We start from the raw sequence: 27041 nt of genomic DNA, 5'->3' as shown, positions 1-27041 counted from the left end.
AAAAAAAGGTCTCTTCACCTTTGCCAGAATATGTGTGGAAATATACCTGCGCAAAGGACTTCAAAACCATATAACCTTGAAGCACAATAACTTCCAGCGATCACATGTCTTGGACTAGGAAAACACGACATTCCCATGTTGTGAATGTTTTCAAATAGGTCACTTGCATAATAGTTTCCTACAGGCTAAGAAAACATCAAAAAAGAAAATTAGGTAACCCAATCATCCAAAAGGATGGAAGTTTTCAGAGTTGGTCCCTTCTAAGAAAGAAAGAGGAAGAAATTATAGAGAATCTTGAAGCCCAACATGATGTAGGAAATATGGTTCACTCTAGATATCAGTCATAAGAGGCCTCCCAGCCACTGAAAGGATTAGTTGTACAAATTTAGTAGGACCCTATTCCTATTAGTATGCGGATTTCGGATAGTATTGAGGGCACAAAAAGAGCACATGTATCCGAAATCTCTGATTCCAATAAAGAATCGCCCTAGGTGGGAGTAGAAAATGACCTGGCAATGATTCAGATGTTTGGTACACGGTGCAAAAAAAGAAAGCCAAAAGACTAGCTAGTAATTAATATTTTTAAATAATAATAATAATTTTATTAATGCATGTATAAAACTTGAGCTGGATTTTAAGTTAGAGAGAATTGATTTCAAAACCAAAGTTTGTTTAAAAAAAAATTAAAGCTTTATATGAAGAAAAGTCTAGAATAATATTTACAAGTGGGAAAAAAAAAAGAGCACACATTTTCACATTAAAAAAATCACTCTCTGTGATCCTTTAAACATAGATGAAAATTTAAAATGACACTTCAAACTTAATAATCCACCAAACGTTAAAGGGACGAAGCTTGATAATAACTTGCACTTAACCAGCAAGATAGTTAATGGTAATAGCCCCTTCACCACTCTTAAAATCGTTGCCATTGAAGGGATTGCAACGAAGTTGGTGAATTCATCCGTCATTGTTTTATCGGGACTTCGGCGTATGAAGTTTCCGTCACCTGGAAGTTGGAAGACAGGAACGGAAGTGGAGACGTAGTCGGATTCACACCGGCAAAGGTTGATGTAAGGGGCTACGTGGCAACATTCTGGCCGAATAAGTAAATATTATCCCTTGCAAAGTTAGTGCGCGTGGCATATATCTGGGAAAAGATGAAAATAATATTTTCTCTCCCATCGAAATTATTTGTTGAATTGCTGTTTAATATGGTCCCGAAAGAAGCTAAGATCGAGTAAAAAAAGTTTTTAAGATAATGTACAATTTTTTTTGTATTTCCCGTTAAGAAAATTTATTTTTATATAATACAATATATATACATATATATATTTTATTAAAAAATAATGAAGAAGAATAAAGACTATCATATTCAATGGCATGGTTATGTGAATAAGATAGTATTTTTACTATGCTTCTCATGTTGATATCTTTTCTTTTAAAAAAAAAAAAAAACAAAAATTAACAATTTTTTATTAATAAAAGTTGTTATATAGTTTATAGGTTTTGTATATTGTAGTTTATTCAGAAAGATAGTGTTGGAAAGATCAATAGTGTTCAAACAGTAGCGATATATCAGTGCAGAGTAAATTGACAAAGAAATCCTGGAAATCATGCAACAGATAGAGATGAAAAACATTATAAAGTCATTAGGTGAAGCAGAAAAATGATTAGTCCAAAAAAGTAAAATGCCTTATCTCCTGTCGAACTTCGAGATGTTAGAGGCTGAAGCAAACATAGCCAGCGGGATAGATACCCCACGCTTAGACAGGCCATCAGCGACCGAATTCTACTCCCAATATATATGGGAGAAATAAATGTGGCTAAATGAAGGACGAAGACCCAAAATCTATTGAGTCTAATGGTGCAGTGAGGGGATATCTAGAGAAGAAATCCCCTAAACCCAATCAATCGTCAATTTGGAGTCTCGAACTACTGTGATCTTCTTAATGGCGAGCCAACACGCAAACTGTACGGCACCCAAAAGTGCCAGAATCTCTGCTCTGTAGCAGGTACTAGTGCCACCAAACCAGCAGAACTTGAGATCTGTAAACTGGTCCAACCTAATGAGAACACCACAACTGCAGTTGTCTTGTATGCACACACCATCAAAGAAGCCAATTGGGCTGGAAAAGTCCAATTGTGTGATAGATGTCACTCTACGGCGAATGCGTGGCATCCAAGATCCCACCTCCAGGAAATAATCCAAGATGCCCTGACAAGCTGAGTGACAATTCAGAAGTTCATTTTCAAAAATGTATTTATTCCTTCTGCTCCAGATACCCCATAGGAAAAATAATGGGAGGGATCGAAGGGGTTTCTGGGCATCTTACCAACTGGACAACCAAACAAATATGGAGGATATGTCTGTCAATGGATCCACCATAAGCCTATGAGTGAGCTCCTCCCAAACATCTAGAGCAAAGGGACAATGTAGGAACAGATGCTCAACATCCTCAGGGGTCAGTGCACAAAGCGAACAATGACTAGGGCCAGAAAATCCTCGTTTGAAGAGCACATCCCATGTGAGAATTCGCCTGTGCAAGACCAACCATACAAAAAATTTGATCTTTAAAGGGGCGTTCCACCTCCACATCCTTGCTAACCAACCAGATAATGGTTGTGCCTGAGAAGTAGAAGATAAAAAAGTATATACTCCCTTAACCGTGACATCCCTTGAGAGTTGGCATCAGCCCATGTAAGTTTATCAAGCCTGTCAGAAAGTGCAATACTTGCATTGATGAGTTTCAAGCAATATGTGTTCCACTTTGCCTCAAATACTCCCAGAATGCCCAACTCTCTCGCATTTGGCCAATAAAGAGAATTGTGAGGTGCTCTGGCCATCCTCCCTATGAGGGCAAGTGATGTGAGTCCAATACATATAAGGCATTCCATGTGATGGAACAGTGAAAGGTGAGAGCCCACCGACATGCCTTTTATTGGATCAAGACTGCTACAGACCTGCTCCCCTTGACCCACTTCCCAACATAAGTTGGCACAAAACCATTGGTGAACTTTCATAAAGTTGTGCCAAATGTTTAAGGAGCATTGGACCACCAGAGCACCTGCCAAGATCCAATCTTCCAATTCATATTATTTAAGTATTTGTCGTTAATAATGTCCTGCCACCCACCAGATCCCTCGAAATCCCACCGAAGGCTGTTGATGAGAAGGGCCTGGTTGAAATATTTGGTGTCCTGTATATCCCAACCATCCTTGTCCACATATTTGGATAAGGTAGATAATGTAACCAAGTGAATCTTGTTTTTACCAACAACCCCATTCCAAAGGAAGTTGGAGAGGATAACATTAATCTTATTGATGATTGCCATGGGGAGAAGAAATAAATGCATCTAGTAGATTGGCATACCTTGCAATACCACTTTAACCATGATCACCCTGCCCCCCAGAGTAAGCCACTTTTGCTCCCATCTCGAGATCCTCAGTTGGAGTTTGTCAAGCAACCATTTTCAATCCCCTATCGTGTAATGGTTTGGTTTCACGATGAATCCCAAATATAAATCAATTTTCCGAAGGCAAGATACCGACCCCAAAAAGGGCCGCAATTTTAACTGAAACAATATCATTTGCCTGATATGAAATTAATTCAGACTTGTCAGAATTCATTTGAAGTCCAGATGCCAAGTAGAATCTATGAAGAACCAAATACAATTGTTCCCATTCTACTAAGATGGTCACACCAGCACAAATAAGGTCATCAATGAAGATGGAGTGTGTTGTGGATATGTTTTTGGAAACCTGTCATCCCAAAAACAACCCCTCTCTTGACTATGTCTAATAGATCTGCTGAGGGCATCAATGGTCAAAATGAATAGCAAAGGGGACAATTTGCATCCTTGACGTAATCCCTTGGACATCTTGAAAAATGGTGTAGGTTGGCCATTGATGAGAACAACCATATTTGAAGAGGAAACACACGCCATGATCCAATTAATATGACTGTGAGCAAATCCAACCTTATGTAGTATCATGCACAAGAAGTCTCAGTCGACATGATCATATGATTTTCTGAGATCAATTTTCATTAGAAAAACCTTAAGGTTACGTGTTTTTATGGAGTGGATATTTTCTTGAATTATAGCCACCGCATCTTGGATTCTCTAATCGAAAAGGAGCCTAAATTGTTCAGGAGATATATGACCTTCTATGATTCTTTTTACTCGATTTGCAATCAGTTTTGAAATCATTTTATATATCGAGTTGCATAAGGAAATAGGTCTAAAATCAGAGAAATGGACAATAGATCTTTTTTTAGGAATGAGAGTCAAAAAGGTAGAGTTTATGGTCCCTGAGATGCCCCCTGAAGTGCGAGACTCCTCTAACATCACCAAAAGGTCAGAACCCATAAAGTCAAAAAAATATAAGAAGAATTCTACCGACCAACCATCTAGACCGGGGCTCTTACCCTTTTCCATAACTTTGAGGGTCCCTAATCATTCTTCTAGAGAAATCAGACAATCCATACTTTGTTTGTCTTCTTTGGTCACAAATTGAAGGAATAGATTAGCCATCTCTAATTGAGCATTAAAATCAATGTTCATCGAAGCCCCGTATAGACCCCTGAAGTATTTGACATCTTCCTTGTGGATGTTTGACTGATTATGAAGGGATTGGTTGTCTTCAACATGGATGGTCCAAATGGCGTTAGAGATCTTACAGATAGTAGCAACTCTGTGAAAAAAACGGGAGTTCCTCTCCCCTTCTTTAATCCAACACATCTAAATTTTGAGTCTCCATTCATCCCCCTATTGTTTCAGAATAACACCTCTTTGCTGAATCAAACCAATAAGTGTCTGCTTTAATAGTTTAGAGAAATATGAGGGATCATGTGGGTCAGAAAGAAACTCAATTTTTTGTTCGATTGATCGCAACTAAATTTGCATGCTAGCCTTCCAAGAGAAAATCCAAGGCCGAACCTCCCTTTTTAGTCTCTTCAATTTATGGCTAATCAAATCTATGTGATTGGCCATGGTCGTCACTCGAGGCAATTCCCATGATTCTCGTACTAGTGTAGCAAAAACATGCTCAATTAACCATTCATGATTGAATTTAAAAGGCAGGGGATTCTGAGCCTTAGTACCACATCAATCCAAAGATATCAAATCATGCTTGGAAATGTCGGTAAATGAAGAGGATGATTTGATTTGATCGAGCAGAACAATAAGTGAAGAGTGCACAAGGAATCGATCAATTATCTTGGAGATACCATTAGAGCCGGTCCTCCCATTCCACCAGGTAGGCCTCAAGGGAGAGGGGAGGATGTCATGAATGATTTCATGATTAAACAGGTCCTTAAAATAAACCCCAAGTGGATCAGAATTTTCCCTCTAGCCCCAACATTCATTATCGTCCGTGGTAAATTTAAATCCCTTGCTATATTAGTATATTGTAGATCTAATAGCCTAGAAGCATCCATACTATCCCATAATAATTTATGGTTACTATATGGACCGTAGATGTTGTAGATCCTAATCTGATTGCCAATACCTCTTTAAAAACCTATCAATATAATGCCAAAAAAATATCTGTATTCTTAGAGGGAGAAAATCGAAGTGTCGCACATAGCCGCTAGTCCTCTAGACTGCCCACAGAACTCACTACATATATCACCTAGGTGGGGCAAATTTTAAGAAGAAGGTCCCTTGATTTAGCATTGTCGATCATAGTTTCCTGTATCAGGACAATGGCTAGTTTATGTTATTGAATGATGTGTCAGAGGGATCTTTGGGTGAGGGCCAATCCCAACCCCTGGATGTTGAGGGAGACTATCATCATTAAGAAAAAATGCTAATAGGTTTCTGTGATCTAAGTACTCATGTTTCTAATGATTCCTTAGAAGAATCTAATTCCCAGTGTTGGGCAAGATTGAATGATGGGGCGAGTGCTTGTTCCATCGACTCAAAAAACCATTGATTGAGATCCCTGTCGACAACCTCGCATAAAGCAATCTTTTTGTATCTGGTAGGTTTTTTCCTTTTATGCAGGTCACCGCAACTAGAATCCAGAGGAGTCTGGGTGGCTGATGTATGGATAGATTGTTTTATAATAAATAAAGGCTCCATACCTATCATAAGATTACTAGTGAGCGACTCCAATTTATGGGAAATGGATATAGGACATGAGAGTGTCTTCTCTTTTGTGATCTTCTCGTGTGATTAATCTATAGGCAGGGTAGAAGCATCCCTTTGTGTGCATCTAATATCTGGGTTTGGAGAGTTGTGACCATGTGGATGCTAAGAGCATCCAATACGATCATGGACATGCATCAAATAGGTCTGGGACTCTCTAAGAATGGACCCACTTTCAACAACAGTAGAAGAGGAATGTTGATTGACCTAGTTATCCCCGGAGATAAAGGAATGTCTTCAAGTGAAGGCATCAGAGGATCAATAGAAAGTCGTTGATAGTCCTCAAATTTCTTATGTCTGTCAGGAAATCAATTGGAAATAGACAACATACAATCCCTATGATTGCCACCATTGAATCGGGATGGGAAATTTTCAATTAGGTGTCCAACCTCCATACACCCCATACATCGGAAAGGTACCACCCAATAGTCGATGTGTTGTCTAATTGCGAATGATCCCCAATATATGTCGATTGCACCAGTAATCCTGCTATCAGATCAAATTCCCCCACAAATCATGCCAACTGCTTGTCAATCAATCCTTCAAAACCCTCATCCACATAATAGCATCGACCTATCTTTTTAGCGATCACATATATGGTCTTTTTCGACCATAATTCCAAAGGAAGTGCAGAGAGTTTTTTCCAAATGATGTAGAAATTTGAATAATATAACACTCATTCACAGAGATTATCTTGATTATACACTATTTGCGGAATGCATGCATAATACATAACCTCCTCTACCATTGATCATCAATTTGCGGAATTTAAAAAAACAATCGCATGCGCACATTGAAACATCAATCACACATATCAACACAGTATGTAATGGGAAAGCATACAGATGAAAACCCCCAACTATATGTATATTATAATGACAGAGAACATGTAACAGTACATAGTACAATACTCCTCACAAGTACTCAGTACTATCTCCACATGCTACACACAAAACTAGCTCAGATCTGAACAAGTCACGGGTTCAAATCTCCTCCACTGTTTGCCTGCCTCTACTGCACAATCCAAGTTGAGAATGGATCATATCCAAGTTCGAATTACCTTGGCTTGTACTATGCAATCCTCATTGGCAATCTCAATCAATGATTGTGAAAATCTCATGCACAGCTATAGTCACAACTGATAGTAATCTCACCCTTTCACCCACCTCTAACACTTGTCTCCACTGAACTGTCCATGCACTGAGTTAACTGATGTATTCTTTAGTTGATTTATGAGTTAATAATTAATGAATTAATTAATAATTAATTCACATCACTCATCACTAGTGTATTTGGTAGTTAGACTAAATACAACTAGTTCAACTAAGTCAAACTGAACACAACTCCATCAACTCCTCAATCAACTCCACCAAACTCAATCACTTGAGTTCTAACTGAAGTCCATCATGCAATAGCTCAACTAACCCATAGGAAAAGCGTATTTCCTTCTGGCAGTTGCATGTGCCACATCCGTAGCTCGAACTGAAGTGTTGCAAGAGGATAAGATAATGTTTATAGTCCAAATAGTATTAAGAGCTAATAATATTCGACTGTTCTATTGTTTGACTGGCAGTCTAAAAATAGACTCCACCCATATGTCTAAAATAAGAGGTCCATCTATTTTTACCAACATGACCAATCATCCATAAATAGCATCCTGCAACTCATAGACCATGATCCATATGTCTAAAAATAGACTTTGCACCAAAAATAGCCTGTGGGCCCACTTAGTGAAGGCGACTTCTTTTCACTAAGCTCCATCATTTTGTTGCATTTTCAACACTCCCTCTTAACAAGATATGGATTATCTGCAACCCCTATCCTGCCTCTGTGGTATTTGAATTTGTTCCTAGTGAGTGCCTTCGTCAAGATATCAACATCCTGATCCTTCGTGGGAATGTATGAAAGTAACATGATTCCCTGCTGCACACAATCTTTGATATGATGGTACCTGATGTCGATGTGCTTGGATCTATCATGAAATATTGGATTAGCCGAGAGTTTAATGCAACTCTAGTTATCACAATAAATCACAGTAGGCTCCAAGTGTGACCTGAACAACCCGAGCAGGATCTTCCTCATCCATATAGCCTCACATGCAGCCAAACTTGCTGCCATATACTCGGCCTCTGCTGAATTGAGTGCCATGGATCTCTGCTTCCTGCTGTACCAAGAAACTGTAGTCGAACCGATACTGAAGATCCCTCCAGATGTGCTCTTTTTGTCCGTTGGGCTCCCTACCCAATCTGCATCCGTGAAGCCACATAGCTTCACCTCATCCTGTTTTCTGTACCACAATCCATATCCTGATATGCCTCTGAGATAATGCAATACATGCTTGCCTACCTTCCAAAAGAGATTGGTTGGCTTAACCATAGCTTGTGAAAGCTGGTTAACAACATAACATATATCGGGTCGTGTATTGACCAGATACATAAGCGACCCCACCAACTGTCGATAAACAGTGGCATCCACTACCTCCGCTGAAATAGCATCCTCCTTCCTCCAACCTCCAGGAAGAGTATCAACAGGCTTGCAGCCATGCATGTTGAACTTCTCCAGTATCTCCCGGACATACTTACCCTACAAAACAAATAGTCCATCGCTACGTTGCCAAATTTCCAATCCCAGGAAATAATGAAGGAGGCCCAAGTCCTTCATCTCAAACTCTCTAGCAAGATCCTCCTTGCATGAAAGTATCCACAGCTCATCTCCCGTCAAAATCAAATCATCTACATAAAGTACAATGATCAGCAACTTACCCTCCACCACAATCTGGTATAGGTTAGGATCCGCCTCACTCATGGAGAATCCAAGTCCGGTGAAATAACTGTCTATCCATGTGTACCAAGCACAAGGTGCTTGTTTCAGCCCATACAACGCTCTCTTGATCTTGCACACATGCGACTCGCTGCTGAAGATCTTGAAACCTTCGGGCTGCTCTATGTACACCTCCTCCTCAATGACTCTGTTGAGGAATGTAGTCTTCACATCCATCTAATGGATGTGCCACCCCATCTGCGCTGAGAGAGCAAGATCATCCGTATGGAAGAATACCTTGCGACAGGTGAAAAGGTCTCCTCATAATCGATCCCCTCTATCTGTGAGAAACCTCGGGCAAAAAATCTTGCCTTGTACTTCTCCACACTCCCATCAGCTGCCTGCTTCACTTTGTAGATCCATCTCAAACCCACCACTGATTTCCCCTCCGGTCTTGGGACAATCTCCCATGCACTATTTCTGACAATCGAATCATACTCTTCCACCATGGCATCTACCCATGCAGGATCCTCCACAGCTTCCTCAAAAGAGGATGGCTCAGTCACGACACATTTTCTCACAAGAGCCATGTATCCAGTGTACCGATCAGGTGACTGTCTCTGTCTGCGTTGTGCTGTAGGTGGTCCTACAACCTTCTCTGCATCTTGAGCCAGTCGCTCAGCTTCTGTAGTGTGCTTTCACCCTCTGATGGTTGGCACTGCATGAGTGGTCTCTTCCACTCCATGAACTTCATCTTGTGGCTAATCCACATCCTGAAGCTCATCCTTAGGAACTAATAGCTCCTCATCTGCATGCAAGTGTGGCTCCCTCTCAGGCGAACACTTCATGGCTTTCTCCTCCTGAAATTTGATATCCCGTCACACAATAGTCTTGCGACTGTCTGGCAAATACACAGGATAGTTGTGGGGCGTATCAGTGTACCCCACAAATATCCCAACCTCTGCGGTCGGCTCCAGCTTCTTCCTGGCATCCTTCATCACATGCATGTAAACATGAGAACCAAAAATCCTCAAATGGGAAATATCAGGCCTCTTACCAAAATAAGTCTCCTCGGGTGTACTCATGCCAAGTATCTTGTGAGGACAACGGTTCTGCACATATACTGCAATATTGAATGCCTCTGCCCACAAGTGAAGGGGTAGGCCCTGATCATGCAACATCGCCCATGCAGCACCCATGATCATTCTCTTCTTCCGCTCAGCAACCCCGTTCTGCTGTGGGTTATGAGGAGCTATGAGCTCTCTTTGAATCCCTTCTGTGTTGTAGAAGTCCTTGAACTTGCCAGAGATGAATTCACCACCATTGTTGCTCCTAAGAGCCTTCACCTTCTTCCCCGATTCCTTCTCGACCAGTGCTTTGAACTCACAGAACTTTGATTATGTCTCACTCTTCTTCTGCATGAAGAAGATCGAGCACTTTCGAGAGAAATCATCAACAAAGATCACATAGTACTTGTGTTTTTCTGTCAAAGCTACTGACAAAGGTTTCTCTCAAGGATCGTCATGGCACAACTATCCTTCTCGTGAAAGGTGGCTTTCACAAATTTTCCCAAAGTACACCCCTTGCACTGATCTATTTGCGCAAGAGTGCCTTTAGGAAGCCCAATAGAAATATGTTGCAGTATCTTCAAGGCTCCATGGTGAAGGTGGCCCAATCTCTAGTGCCACAGCTCGCCATCATCCCGGCTCACCAATCCTTCTACCTTGCATGCCATTGCTATGTAACCATCTACATGCAATTGATAAAGGTTCTTGACTCGAACCCCTATCTTCCAGGTTTCTCCAGCTGTCTTACTACGCAGGAAAGCCTTTCCCTCGTTGAAGACAACATCATATCCCTTGTCTTATAACATCACCACAGAGATAAGATTCTTCTTCAATCCTGGAACATGCATCACTTCCTTCAATACAAAGGGTTTACCAGACTCCTGTTATAGACATTTTTGTGCCTTAAAGCATTAAGCACCCAATGTCTCCAGTCTCAAACCAACAGCAATTCTTTGCAATAACAAAATTCCAGCCTCTAGATCTCATGGAGGAGAGATCTATATATAGTTATTTTGGAGAGAGGATGAGTCCTGGATATCAAAGAATCCTGCCAAGTCCCTCACTAGTTGAAAACCCGGCTGACCCGCCCAGGTGGTTAGCCGAAGCACCTGTCATTGAAGATGAACCGTCTGGATCCATGCCTGACGAAAGTCAAAAGGTTGATACGACAGTTGACCCGGTTTTGCCTTCAGAGGCTCCATCTTCGAATGACACCATCACAGAGGAGAATAAAGACGACACCGTCCAGATTCTCTTCATCAGCACTGACTCTGATGAACAAGGGGGCAATGCCACCATTCCTTTATCGCAGGAAGGAAGTTCGTCAGAGTGATATCCGGCCGTATATTCAGTCCCACCACCAAGCAACCTGGTTGTGTCCTTTGATTGGAACCAACTAGGCAGACCCCGGTTGCCAGCCTGTATACCATTCAGAATTATTTGTCAAATATACAGAATGGTAATGGCTGGCACTATCATTGATGAGGGGGCATCTGTGAGTATCCTTTCCTCTATTGCTTGGAAAGCGCTTGGTTCGCCAGCACTTTTACCTGAGATGAGAAATCTATCAGGTTTTGATAAAGGAACCAGTCGACCTTTAGGGATCCTCCCCAATGTGCCTATAACATTGAAAGGGAAGACCGTTCAAATGAACGTGATGGTCGTTTAAGGACCCTTGGATTATAACCTACTCCTTGGACGAGACTATATATATTGCATGGGAGCTGTAGTCTCCTCACTCTTTAGAGTAATGTGTTTTCCGCATGAAGGAAGAATGGTCAAGCTCGTAGACCAACTTTCGTTTCCCGGATCACGCATCGCAAATAGTCATGTGCCATCCCTAAATGGTCTATTCATGCAAGAAGTGTCTCAACCCACGGTCCGTCCTCCTGATGAGCGCGAGTAATCCGGGAGGATATGACTGGAACCCAGGGGGCATGCATCCTGGCCTGCTTCGGTAGGAAAACTTTGGGTATAGGGTAGGTTTCCGCGGGAGAATATGACTAGTTCGTACCTCGTCCGTGGTTGGAAGAGGGGTTGTTCTGGAATAAGATTCTTTTGTCAAATTTATGTGAGAGGGCGGGGGTCGTCACTCACCTCTGTCTATTTCGGTAGACATTGTCGAGGAAGTGTTTTGTTTGAAAGATTAACGAGACAATCTTTGGGTAACCTGAAAGAGGTAAGCCTCTCCCGGTGAAACGAAAGTTTCGATGGAATTGAAGTAGAGGTAACTTTGAAATCGTACTTTATACCTGGGGGCATGCAAACCTTTCGGAGTGCAAGCAAGGGGCAACTATTTATTTTTTTAAATTTTTAGGACCTCTAACCCTTTAAACTCGTAGGATTAGTCGTTTCCAAACTTGCATAAAGAAAGGATGGGGAGCAAAGCTTAGTGAGATGAAGCTCCATAAAAAATAGAATCTTGATGAGACACTCTTATCAAATGACTGGGTAATCGAGCAGTTTTAGCATAAAGTTCATGCTCGTTAAAAAATAAACGCAAGATCCGAGCAGTTTTAACGCGGAATTTATGCTCGTTAAAAAATAGAAAAGCGATATCGAGCAGTTTTAACGCGGAATTTATGCTCGTTAAAAAATAGAAAAGCAAGAGTTTCCTCCAGAGTTCAAGCTCATTAAAAAATGAACCTACCCCGGTAAATAACCACTGTGAATGTAATATCATCAGCCGTTAAAGCTTTGGTCGTGTTTGCACCTGCCACCTCCACTTTTCATTTGGCCGATCGTTCACCTCCATATGATTGTTTACCCATTTTGAGGAACAGCTGCGAAGAGTGATTTCACCTAGCCATCCTTGTGACACTGCCGTGATTGGAAAATTCCAACCTGTACCTGGAATCTGCTGCTACCCCTGTTTATCACTCGTTCCTCAAAAGACGAGTCTTCTTTAAGCTCTTTTCAACTGACTCGTAAAATATGAAAAGATTGCCGAGTTTTGGCCTTCCAGCTCGTTAAAGGACAGGAAGAGCTATCCCTCCTCTAGATTTTAATCTTTTTGGACCTGAGGGATTATTGCACAAAAAGGTCGAGCGCTTGTTTTATTCGGCTCGTTAAAGTTATCTAAAACTCATCCCTTCTGTATTGTTTTATACTTTTTCGGACTTAAGGGATTAGATGACGAAAAAGGAATTTTGGAGTTAACTTTATGTACCTTTTTAGACTCTCTAAAAATGAAAAGGACCGAGTTATCCTTGTCGTTAGACTCGTTAAAATTATTAAATAGCGACAAACTTGTCTTTAGACGAGAACGAGTTTCACTATCGCTAAGCTCGTTAAAACATAGCGATGGGCTTGCCCGAAGGGCAGGTTATAGAACAAGCATATGTTATCCTCCTCAAGCTTGACAAAAATAAAGGGGTACTAGTCAGCAATGACTGGGGAAAAATTGGGAGAAAATCAAGAAAACTTTGATGGTAGCAGGTCGCTCTTGAACATGACACTTTTCCTCCGTACCACAATCGGGTTGGGTTGTTTCATTCACCGGTCACATCACCATGGTCTCGCCATACCATCCATATTTGGGGTAATGCTACCGATCCATCGCATCAGTGTCGCCATATGTTCAAGAGAAGTCGTTCAGAAAGAGTCAATCGGGTCCCATCCACTGCCATACATTATCCTTCATCCATTCATGACTGCCAACCTGAATCATATGTCACAGATCGTTTTCACCTCCATTAAAATCATTAGCTCCATTCCGTGTCACTGATGTGGGATTCATCAAGGCCCTCCTTTGATGGATCGCTTCTTGTCGACATCAGCTCATTATCCAAGAAGTTGATCTAGGGACAACCCCCTCAGTACTTTGAAGCTTGCATGCCTCAATGGCAAGTTTCTCACTTCCGGCGACAGGTATACATCAATGACCTTCGACCAGAAGATTTTGCGTGGTGTTCGATGCCAAGTCCTTTATTCACACCACGTGAATTGTACTATAGTACCTTGAGGGTCATTATCATTATCGGTGATTCCTCTCGCGCTTGTTAACGGTTTACATCATTGACTGGTAATCAAGCGATGTCTTTCCATGTTCGACTTCAGCGCAATTCTAACATGGATCGACTTGTACTTAGAGTGAAGATCGAACGAGTTTGAAGACCCCGGATCTAGTTTCATCCATCCGGGCTGTGATATATATTCAGGAAAAATAAATACATTTGATATGTACATCATTGCAGCAGATGATCATCCTACTCAAAGGATGATAATTTCGCCAAAATTATCAGTCTACCATCAAACGATCGTCTGTTCTATGTACAAAAATGAATTTATAAAGCTGAGCATGGGAATGCCCGCCTCAGCTAGATCATGAAAGCAGTATGAATCATAATGTATTGTATTGTATCTTATTACAGGTCTCCTCCCAGCAGATGGATGAACTTCGGACCCTCCTGGATAAAGCATTTCACCCGATAAACGGCCTCATACTTTAGGGGGCAACTGTTATAGACATTTTTGTGCCTTACAGCATTGAGCATGAAATGTCCATAATCTAAGGGATCCAAAGTCCCTAAACATGTTGTTCCTACCCCTAGAGGAACAAGGCCAACTAACCACAGCAATTCACAGAAGTTCTCCACCTGAAACCACTCAAAAACAAGTCAATTCAGGATCATGTCAACTGCTCCACTGAGCATCTGCGCTGAATGTCAACTGCTACACTGGCTACCTGTGTTGAATGTCAACTCCAACACTAGCTACCTGCGCTGAGCGAGTTTGGACATGTGGCAGAGTCATTCCTCAAGGTGTCAATGCTCAGGAAGCTTCCAAAATGACACTTGCCTCAGGGAATTCGACTGGTGATGAGTAAGAGGTTCCAAATCTCCAAGTGGAAGCAAGAACCTCCAAGTGGACTCAAGAACTGAGAGAGGGAGAGGACACTAGTTAGATCTCAAGCTGACTCATCCTCTCTCCAAAATAACTATATATAGATCTCTCCTCCATGAGATCTAGAGGTTGGAATTTTGTTATTGCAAAGAATTGTTGTTGGTTTGAGACTGGAGACATTGGGTGCTTAATGCTTTGAAGGGAGCTGAAGAAGGAATTCCATTCTGCTGGGAAGGAGATGCTGGATTGGAGCCCTCTGGGTTGTATCTCTTCCTGAACCCTGTTATCAATCAATAAAGCTATCTTGGTTCTTTCCTATATGCTGGTGTATTTTGTATGATTGCATTAGTGTATTTGATTTACTTCTAATCCTGAATCATTTATGAATATGAATATTTGCCTTTGTGTTGTGTTCTTCTCTTGTCGCAAGTAGCTGTTCTCTTGTCACAGGTAACTGTTCTCTTGTGATCTCGTGGGAATCAAGTAGTTGTTCTCTTGAGCAAGCGAGGAGGCAAGTAGCTGTGAACACCCAAAGAGAAGAGGATCTAGATCGAGGGACAAACGGAAGACAACGGTAAGTCTATCGATCTCCCCTTTTTCACATTTCATAAAGGAAGAAACCATAATAGCTATATCTGTTTGTTGCTAAGGTACTGTCACACCTTAGGTGGATAGGATCGTCCTGCATAGGTATTTTTCCCCACAACAACTCCCTCTCAAAGGAAATGGTACCGATACCGGTCGCACTGTATCTACCATCATCGCCCATCTCGATGTGCACTCCAAGATCTTTCTCATCTAGATCAGAAACAAATCTCGATCTCCTGTCATGTGAAAAGACGCACCACTGTCCAAGAACCATACCGATCCCATCACACTTGATACCAAGCATGCGATCAGCGAAAAATCCAGCTCAAACTACGAGGCTAAGGCCTCTCCCACTGCAGATCCAACAGCTTGCTTATTTTTCTTCTTCTGTGGACAATTTGTGGCATAATGTCTGTGCTGGTGACAGTGAAAGCACTTCACCTTGGACATATCCTGCTTCTTGCCTTTCACATCGGAATGAGAAGCTTTCTTGTTCTTCCCCTTCTTTGCTTTGGCAGCCAAAGCGCAATTTTCTTCATGAGATGCCTTTGATGAAGATCTGTCCCTGGTATTCCGCCTAATCTCCTCTTGCACAAGATCAGACCAAAGTCTCTCCCATCCTGGCAATTTCTCCTGACCATTGATAGAGTCGTGATAGGAATTCCAACTCTTCGGAAGACCAAGGAGAGCCAAGCTCACCAAGTCCTCATCATCGACAGTCACCCCCACACTTCCCAGCTCATCCTGGCATTGGGTGAACTTCATGAGATACTTGGGCATACTGTCTCCTTTCTCACACTTAATGTTTTGGAGTTTATCCTTGAGCGCTAACTTCCTCTAGTCACTCTTGCTTTGGAATAAATCTGTCAACGCTTTCCACATCAAGTATGGAGACGCCTTTCCATGCGGGCTGGATACAATGTGATCCTTCACGCCCTCCAACAGAATCCTTCGACACTTTGCTGTCTTCTTTTTCCAAGCCTCAACTTGAGTAGCAACAGTAGGATTTGGGACCTCAGCATCTATGAACTCCTTCAACCCATTGTCATCTAACACCACCTCCATCCTGTCTTTCCATGCAATATAATTCAAGCTGCCTTCAAGGGCATACTCCAATCGCAATCCATTGAAAGACATTTCAACTTCGACACCAAGAAAACACTGCTGCAAATTCGAATTCCACCAGCTCAAAACTCAACCGCTTCTGATCTAAAATTCGTGAGAACAAATTATTTCTCGTACAGAGATTGACTGTATGGGCATTTACCGGATATCTCACCTTCCAAAAGAAGGATGAATCCAGAGGCTACCTGGCCTGATTACAGACTCTGCCTGAAGAAATAAAATGTAATCACTTTCTGAATAATAGATCTGATGATCAACTTTGCTCTGATACCATGTAGAAATTTGAATAATATAACACTTATTCACAAAGATTATCCTGATTATACACTATTTGCGGAATGCATGCATAATACACAACCTCCTCTACCATTGGTCATCAATTTGCGGAATTTAAAAAAACAATCGCATGCGCACATTGAAACATCAATCACACATATCAACATAGTATGTAATGGGAAAGCATACAGCTGAAAACCCCCAACTATCTATATATTATAATGATAGAGAACATGTAACAATACATAGTACAATACTCCTCACAAGTACTCAGTACTATCTCCACATGCTACACACAAAACTAGCTCAGATCTGAACAAGTCACGGGTTCAAATATCCTCCACTGTTTGCCTACCTCTACTGGCAATCCAAGTTGATAATGGATCAGATCCAAGTTTGAATTCCCTTGGCTTGTACTACGCAATCCTCATTGGAAATCTCAATCAATGATTGTGAAAATCTCATGCACAGCTATAGTCACAACTAATAGTAGTCTCACCCTTTCACCCACCTCTAACACTTGTCTCCACTGAACTGTCCATGCATTGAGTTAACTGATGTATTCTTTAGTTGATTATGAGTTAATAATTAATGAATTAATTAATAATTAATTCACATCACTCATCAATAGTGTATTTGGCAATTAGACTAAATACAACTAGTTCAACTAAGTCAAACTGAACACAACTCCATCAACTCCTCAATCAACTCCACCAAACTCAATCACTTGAGTTCTAACTGAAGTCCATCATGCAATAGCTCAACTAACCCATAGGAAAAGCGTATTTCCTTCTGGAAGTTGCATGTGCCACATCTGTAGCTCGAATTGAAGTGCTGCAAGAGGATAAGATAATGTTTATAGTCCAAATATTATTAAGAGCTAATAATATTTGACTGTTCTATTTTTTGACTGGCAGTCTAAAAATAGACTCCGCCCATATGTCTAAAAATAGAGGTCCATCTATTTTTACCAACATGACCAATCATCCATAAATAGCATCCTGCAACTCATAGACCATGATCCATATGTCTAAAAATAGACATAGTCTAAAAATAGACTTTGCGCCAAAAATAGCCTGCAGGCCCACTTAGTGAAGGGGACTTCTTTTCACTAAGCTCCATCATCTTGTTGCATTTTCAAAAAATGATCTATCGCTTTGGTACCTCAACTATCGAGTCAAAATCAATGGTCCAACATTGAAGGGATAAGAATCCTCAAATGGAAACCCAAGGTATGTCGGAAATCCTCATAGCATATTCTTTTAAGAAATGAATACCGAACCATGCATTGACTAGGGAACTTACCTTTGGTCTATATTTGATGATCGGCGTCGAGTATTTATCGATTCATGTTTTCATTTGTACTCCATTACAATTGGCATACTTCCACCAGCCGACCAGTACATGCTTCTTCAACCAGTCAACATTTTCCCAATACTCTTCGATGCCAAGGGTGAGCTTCTGGATCGATGCCTGGGCTACAATAGGTTTCTTTTGCTTGCTCTTATTTTTTCTGTTATTTTCAATTCATTGTTTCTCACCACCAGGAGTGTGGAAAGGGGCCCTAGGTGAATTGTTGTCATGTTCATCAAGCCCAGCCACCGGAATAGTGCCAACCGGGACCCTAGATCTATGCTTCAAAGCAGGATGTCAGCCGCCCTTTGTTGTGTGACAATTTTTGGCTTCATTAGTTATGTTTATGAGACTATGTTCATTGGATAGGTATTCAAATTACGTAGTAGGGTCTGCCATCCAGTGTGATTACATTGACCAGCCATCAGAGATCTTGATAACAAGGAATGGTCCCCCACTGCTCACGGACAAGCAGGTGCCAATTGATTGTACTCCCAAACCGACGTTGACAAATCAACCTGCTTATATTATTTATATGTTCACTGCCTCTTGTCTTGTAATAGAGATTATATTGTTAAAATATTATTGGAGTCCCCTACACCGACGACAGGTAAGAGAGGAATGTACACCTACGCGGTTGCCAAATCCCAAAGTTAATTCACTAGATATGTTAGTCATTCCATGACTGACAACAATGAATGACCAGGACTATAAGGTAGTTGGCACCACCTATTTGCACCAAACAGATGAAGGGCTAATAAATGCATTCAAATTTGAAAATGGAAAAGGTAGTATGGCCAATTCTCACTGCGCTAAACTAAAAAACTGCTATACTACTCCAGTTCGAATCCCATGAGTGATACCCCCCTCAAGGATCCAGTTCGAATATCTTGATTGATATGCAGCTTGGGGGTGTTTTATGTAGAAAATGACTGATTACCAAACAGTGACTGCTCAGGGATATTTTATGGAAGAAAACACCGAATACCAAAAGAGTGACCATAATGATGTATCCCGCATCCCCTTTTAACTCGAATGCTTGATCAATCATAATGGTATCCACTGCATTTGACTGTATTAATATCTTCATCACCATCTATATGATTTTCAATGCAACATGAGCAAATGTGGCACCATCGAAGATTAATCCATAACCAATAATTATCGCAATTCCATCCTAAACTTTCCTTACTAAATTCTGATATGTAAATTGTGTGCCTACCTCATCTGAAAGTCCTATAGCTAGACCTCTTGTGTGCTTTGAATGTATCCTCACTTAAGGACATAAGGAGTAAGAGGGCAGCCAAAAACATACCTAATAACCTCAATTACAGTTAGATGAGAATACTTCATCAAGTGCAGTCTGGTTTATTTGTCAGCACTGCCTTACCTACCAAAGCATCTACATTAATGGCCTCTCTGCTTTGAGCATTTTCAGTTGTGTATCTGAGGAATATATCCCTCCATTGGTGGCCTTGGCTTAGTCAATCCCTGTCCTTATCCCCGTCGCCGAATCTGCCTGCTAGTCACCCCATCCACTAGAGTCAATTTACATAGTTGTTGGAGAAAAATGTAGCAACAAAACCATTAACGACCTCTTCCATATTTTCATATCTAATCTGTGCACTACCTGCAACCTATCTTGGGAGGATCGAATTCCCTTGCCTACCAGACATTTGTAATCATATTTGCCATCTTTCTTGTGCTTTCCCTAATAAATAAATAAAAGATATACATTGTATATATATGCAAAGAAAAGTAACTAGCACAATTGCATTTACTAATGTGGTTAATATACGCCGATAGGCATATATGAAGCATATATACAATCACATTTTCCAATGTGATTGATATATGCCGATAGGCTTATATCAACCACATTAATAATTATTATGTGTATTTTTTTAAACATCAACTATTTATAATTATTAATAACTATATAAATAATAACAACCATATTCTTATATATTTATATATTATTATATCATTATTATATTAATATTATAATAATAATATAATAGTTATTATAATAATAATAATAATAATAATAATAATTTTTTTTTTCCACTGGAAAAATCTGTAACATTTCATTAATATGAAAGATTACATATGTAGATGCTTATCGCATATGCCATGTTCGCTGATTCTTTGTACATTTTACAAAAATTGCATGAGTATGCTGATTTGTTTTACCGCTCTGGTTTTTGCTATGAAGGCTAGATAGATTTTGATGCCTTTTCGACATCCTTCAGTCTGTTACAATTAAGATTTATACAAAAAAATGTCATATACAAAAACTGTCATATATAGTGCTGCTGTCATACTGCTGATATAAATTATGTCGCATGTAGACCCACTGTAGGGTATGCCGGGTCTATATATGGGCGATGATAAAATTTTTGTTCCTGTTGGTCCAAAATCTCGGATATCTCCCAATATCCTTGTTCCATCAGCGTGGCCTCCTTGGAAAATTTGTCAGCATCCTGGTTATGTTCCCTGTAGATGTGAGAAACAGTGATATGGTTAAAAGCCTCTTTGAGCTGAAAGACTTCATCAAGAATGACGCTGAGTGTGTGCATGTGACATGTAGAAATATTATTGAACCAATTTATGATAATCTGTGAATCCCCGAAAATGTTGATGCTAGTGCAGTGATGGCTTAAAGCAAAGTGTAGCAGGTGTCGTAGGGTTATGAGCTCAGCAAAATTGTTTGTTCCAGCACCCAATCCCGCTTTAATGATGTAGGAGTGATTTTCAGTTAGGTGCAGGATGAAGCCACCCCCACAGCTTTGTATATTAGCTGCTCCGTCAAAAAATGCCCATGGGATACCCTGATCAATGATGGGGGGAGGGTTTGGCCTGCGCAATTTTGGGGGAGGTGGGTCCGGAAGCTCGTTGAAAGCAGAGATAATGCTAGCCTCTATAAGGGGCCAATGAATAGCCTTCTCATCGAAGATCATTTGGTTTCTTGCTTTCCAGTTTACTATAATGGGCAAGTTTGCCACTTTCGAGCCCTTGTTCCGATTGCCCCATTCTATCCAAGCATTAATTAGATCAGTACCGCTCCATTCCCCTATGAAATGTGTAAACGGTTTTATATTACTCCATACGAGCTGTAGAGAGTTGCATCGCAGGAATAGGTGTTCTGTAGTTTCACTGTCGGCTTTACACAGAACACATCTCGTCGGACCATATTGAGCACGGCGCATGAGATGATCTCCCGTGGGGATTCTATTTCTGAGAACACACCATGTGAAGAGTTTCGATCGGGGCGAGGCAGTTAGCTTCCAAATATTCTGCCACCATCGGTCTAAGACTTCAGGTTTCCTCTGCTTGATTATCTGAACGTAACCCTCCTTTGGAGTGTATGTCTCGCTTTCAGCTTGATGCCATACAAGTTCATCTGATCCCTCCATAATTCTGATGTGGGACTCTATCAGGGCCGCACAGTATTCGCGCCAGGCTGTGTGCCATCTCTGCGGGAGGTTTAGTTGGGTAGCTGTCTTCCAAGCCTGATGGAAGATATCAGTTTGCTCTTGATCCACTATCTGTGCAATCACCCTGATGCCATGTGCTGTGAGGAATTCCACCAGCGCTTGTGGAAGCAGATGTCTCCCACCACTACCACTCCAAGGGTCTATTCCTATACATGCTCTGTCTCCATTCCTTATTCGCCACACAATGTTGTTCCTGATGAGCGGAAGAGAGTGTAGGAGAGCTTTCCATATTGAAGATATGCCAGTTTTATTCCATGAAGGGAGCCTGGCCCATTCGATAATGTTGAGGGGCCAAATGTATTTGTGGTAGGTGATATTTGTCCATAAGCTGTGAGAGGTCAGCAGGGTCCAACCCATTTTGGCTGCTAGGGCACTAGCAAAAGAGGGGAGATCCTTCAAACCCCAGCCACCCCATTTCTTGGGTAGGGCGATCTTGCTCCAGCCTATCCATGCAAATGTGCGTTTTTCTTTATTGCCCGCCCATAAGTATCTATTCCAGAGATGCTGAAGCTTAGAAAGGATATTCTAAGGGATCCAGGCGAGTGCCATCCAGAAGACCGGTGTTGCTTCCAGAACTGATTTGTTCAATGTTAATCTACCTGCTCTGGATAGATATCTATAGCACCAGCAGGATATCCTTTTTTCCACTTTTGAGACCAGCCAGACCCAGTCCGCAATCTTCTGGTTTGTGGGTTTTAGCGAGTAACCGAGGTATTTTAACCCCCTGTCCAGGGGATGTGTGGAGTAAGGGAATGCTTGGCTAGCTGTGAAAGATTCATTAACTGAAGTGCCAACCAATGTAATAGTAGACTTTGCCCTGTTGACCTCCATCCCAGTGGCATGTGCAAATAGCTTTAGGATCCTGTTGAAAGTAAAGGTATCTTGTATGCTGCCGTCTAGAAGGATAAGGACATCATCAACGAATAGTAGATGTGTAAGAAAGCACTGATCTGATATTTTTAGGCCTTGGATGGTTCCATCCCTTTTAGCTGTGATAATAAGGCGGCTTAGAGCTTCCATAACCAGGAGAAAAAGGAGAGGAGATAGAGGGCAGCCTTGTCGCAACCCTCTCTCAGAGTGGAAGAAATGTGAGGCTGCTCCATTAATAAGAATGCTATAGGTGGGGGATGTAATGCATGCCATGATCCAATTGATGAGAGGAAGAGGGAAGCCTAAATGGATAAGAATCATCTTGATAAAGAGCCAACTGACTCAATCAAAGGCCTTGGAGAGGTCGATCTTAAGGAGGATACATTTGAGATGCTTGGTCCATATGGAATGAATAGCTTCCTGGGCAGATCCAATGGCTTCGTGAATCTGTCTGTCTTCCAAGAAAGCAAATTGTTGGGGGGCAATATGCTTAGACAGAATGGGCCTGATCCGGTTAGCAATGATTTTAGAGATGATTTTATAGAGGACATTACATAGAGAGATAGGACGGAAGTCGTCAAAGGATGTAGGAGAGTCCGATTTGGGGATGAGAGCAATGAATGTGGAATTTATGGCGTGATAGAGCTGGCCCAAAGTTCTACTCTCCTCAACCACCTTCAGGATATCTTCGCCCATGATGTCAAAGAATGCAATATAGAACTCAATGGTCCATCCATCGGGACCTGGACTCTTTTCCTTCTGAAACCACTTGATAGTGCTTTCTAATTCTTCCATGGTGACAGGATCAGTGAGAGCGCCAATGTCTTCATTATTTACAAACCTAGGAAAATGAGAGGCCACATTGATGATTTCAGCTAGGTTTATTCCTGCAGGGCTCTTGAATATTCCTTTGAAATGTGCGGAGCCGAGATGGGAGAGCTTATTAAAGGTGTCTGCCAATCCTCCATCCGGGAGGGGGAGGTTCCAAATGGTATTTGCCACTCTCCTTCCTTTTGCGAAGTTATGGAAGAATCTTGAGTTCTCATCCCCAGCTTTTAGCCACAAAGCCCTACTCCGCAGCCTGAGCGATTCCTCCCTGAGCTTGAGAATATTTTGCTTTTGCTTCTCCAGATCTACTAGACGGGTCTTGTTCTCCCCTGAGACAAACCCCAAGTTTCTCTCATCCAGAAGGGATTTAAGTTCTTCTTCCACCATAGTGAGTTGTTCATCCTCCCTTGCCTTTTTTGCCTTGGCCCACTCAATCACTATGTGTTTGAGCTCAGTCAGATTTTTGACAAAGCCCCTTGCCATCGAGGATTCTCTGTTAATGGGATGAGCTTGCCAATAATCCGAGACTATTTTGGAGAAGCTTGGATCCTTGAGCCAAAGGTGGTTAAACTTGAAAGGGGCTTTTGGCTTTGGATGAGGGCCCATGATCTCCATTAATATTGGAGAGTGATCAGATATGCCCCCGGATCCAACCCACTGCTTATAATGGTGTAGCTGATGAATCAGAGGGCCTTTCATCAGGAATCAATCAAGTCTGCGAGCCAGAGCTGTTGTCCCAATCCTTCTGTTCCTCCATGTTGGGAGAGGGTTCTGCATGGGAATGTCGATAAGATCATGTTGCTCTAGTATGCTTCTCATAAAGTCTGAGATGGGATCTACTTGCACCAAGGATCCCCAAGACTCCCGAAACCCCAGAGAGAAGTTCAGATCACCCCCCAGAATGATGCGGTCCAGAGACAATAGACTCCTGTTGAGAAGCATTCTCCAAAAGATTTCCCTCTGCTGGCATGGACCATAGATATTGATGATGCGAAGGGAGAGACCCAGGTCCATTGAGAAGATGTCAGCTCCCATGAAACCAAGACCTCCCCAGGATGAGTCCAATCTGATGGATTTTGGGTTGTAACCAATCGCCAGTCCACCCGATCTACCAATGGCATCCATAGCTATGAAGTTCCATTTGGGCGATAAAGAGCTCAGGGTGTGGGAGATGGACTCAGCGGGGCCTAGCGTTTCTTGAAGGAGAATGACATCCGGGAGTTCGACCTCAAAAAGTCGATTGAGTGCTAGTTTTTTGGGGGGACTAGCCAAACCCCTGCAATTAAAGGAGAGGCACTTCATGGGGGACCCCTCTTCGGGGGGTTTGTTGCTCTAAGGACCCCGTCAATGGTGGATTGTCGACCAGATGCAACTTCAGCACCAGCACGTCTGATAGCCTTGTTTTGATCAGATTTCCTTCCCCTGGTGGAGGAGGATCCCGAGCCCATAGGAACAATGCCCAGCCCTATCTGGGGTTTAGAGGATTCCGGTTGAGAGGTCCGGGGTCGGAGGGAATATGGGTGGGGGGGGGATTTTCCTTACTGAAGGATCAGAGGGAGGCGACGATGAGAGAGGCAGGGAAGGAGGAGCTGTGGAGGGAATCAATGGGGGCGGGGGAATAATGCAATGTGCCATAGAACATGTAATAGAATTAACAAATTCTGATGAATGAGCAATTGGGATAGAAGGAGAAATAAGATTTGTACCCGTGGCTTGTGCGGCTGCAGCAGCTGCCCGAGCCCGCATCATAGGAGGAGAGGGCGTGTCCTTCTTGTTCATCTCTGGACACTCCAGAGCGCCTTGGGGTGCCGAGAATCCATGCGACGGTTGTGGAATGTATGGAGAAGTCCCTCTGGATGCTATGGGGGAGATCTTTGGAGAGCTATCCGGTCGTTTGATCAATGGGCAATCCTTGTAGAGATGCCCCACTTGATGGCACCAGTTGCAACGGAAGGGGACTCCTTCATAATCCAGAATCTGAATGCGCCTGTGCTTCCCCCATTGCAGGGTGATTCTTTCCTCCAATCCCTCCCGAGTATCCAGATGTACCAGAATTCGGGCCACTGTTCTCTTTCGAGTGTCGATGTAGGATCGATCATGATCCAAATATGTCCCCAAAGAATTTCCGATCCTGGTGAAGGCTTTTTCACTCCAGTATTGTAAAGGAAGCCCCGGAAGTCGCACCCACAATGGCCCTGCAGCAATTTGTTCACGCTCAGGATCAAATAACGGGCTCCATCGCTTTAATAGCACAGGTGTTGTCTCAATATGCCAATATCTTTCAAGTACCACATTCGTGTGCCCTTCATTTGCAAAATGGAGGGAGAACCACCCTCGTGGGAGAACCTGTACCTATGGCAATTGTGAGAGCAGGGCTCCCCAGATTTCTTTCACCCAGCGCATCAGCCTTTCCGCCGTGAAGGTACGCCCCCGCACATGTCCAACCAACACTGTGCACGCTATAGCCATAGTTTCCTCAAAGTCCGAAGAGTTGTCGAAGGTGACGGTGATGTCCTTCGTTGTTGCCCTCACACACTTCGATTTCTGCTTCTTGGTGCGTGGCGCCGACAGATGTTCCGCGAACGGGTTTGTGTCCCCAGCCGGTGAGGGCTTTGAGGGATTTATGTTAATAACCGGCGTACCGAAGCATCCAGAGGGTTTTGCCCCATTGTCCGGGAGGGGATTTGTCACATTTGCCCTCGAAACCGCTTGAACCCTCGAATCTTCCAGAGCAGTATGAGAATCAGGCAGCGGAGATGGGATCTGGTCGAGGGTCAGTGTATCAGGCGATAAAGAGGCAAGGAGTAAAGCTGTACCAGGTGAGAGAGGCGGTGCCTCCAGACCGATGGATGATGAAGACGGATCTGGCAAGGAGACCACCGGCATACAGTCCTGAGCGCGTGAAGCTTCAGAAGTCGGTGGAGCGAAACCTAGGGTGGCTAGATTAGGGTTAGAGAAGATTAACTGTCCTTCCAACGGATCCTCGGAATAATCCACGAGGTCCGTTTTCCGTTGACCCTCCATGCCGGACAGTGACTGCAGGCTCCCGTCGATGGCGTTGATCTGTCGGCAGCTCGAAGCCCTAACTCCCAAAGTCCTCTCCAGCCTATGGTCCTGCAGCTGCGGTCTGCGGCTACCCTAGTCCTACGCGGTTTTGTTTACCGAACGCCGTCAGAGCCATTCTCCGTTCCCGTCATGAATTATAATAATAATAATAATAATAGTAATAATAATAATAATAATAATTATTATTATTATTATAACAATGATATTAACTCATAATAACAACTATGACAAAGATTGTAAAAGTGCAAGGAGAGAAATTAAAGAAGTGGTTGATGAATCTCTTAAAATTGGCAAGATAAAAATATACAAAGCCATAACTAAAAGGAAAAAAGGCAGTATATTTGTAAAAGACAAGAGAATCTCTTACAGCTCTCTAAGGTAGCTCCTATGAAATTCTGGAGGCAGATTCTAACTAGGAAAACTAAAGATAATAATAAAATTGCTTTACACGACTAGAATTCTTATCTTAAAAAGCTTTATGAATCTCCAATTGTCATGGATAACTTTGAAACCTTGTTCACAACGAAAGAATTTTTCTCATTAGAAGACATTGATTTTTGGGTTAAACGCCTGGCAAATGGGAAAGCTAAGGACATTGAGGGTTACTAGGCGGAAAT

At 42.1% G+C, this 27041-nt stretch overlaps 1 protein-coding gene across 1 annotated transcript; it reads right to left on the bottom strand.

Annotated features, from left to right (window-relative positions):
* Positions 1-22185: 22185 nt before the first annotated feature.
* Positions 22186-22680, bottom strand: LOC149195512 (uncharacterized). The gene has a single exon (XM_089407938.1). The coding sequence runs from the start codon at positions 22678-22680 to the stop codon at positions 22186-22188; it is 495 nt and encodes a 164-aa protein (XP_089264064.1).
* Positions 22681-27041: the final 4361 nt, after the last annotated feature.

Source organism: Pinus tabuliformis, chromosome 2_2, assembly GCF_031772625.1.
Source record: "Pinus tabuliformis cultivar Carrire ecotype Pingquan chromosome 2_2, CPIR1, whole genome shotgun sequence".
Taxonomy (NCBI): domain Eukaryota; kingdom Viridiplantae; phylum Streptophyta; class Pinopsida; order Pinales; family Pinaceae; genus Pinus; species Pinus tabuliformis.
The sequence above is the reverse complement of the archived record's forward strand: the minus strand, read 5'-3'. Positions and strand labels throughout refer to the sequence as shown.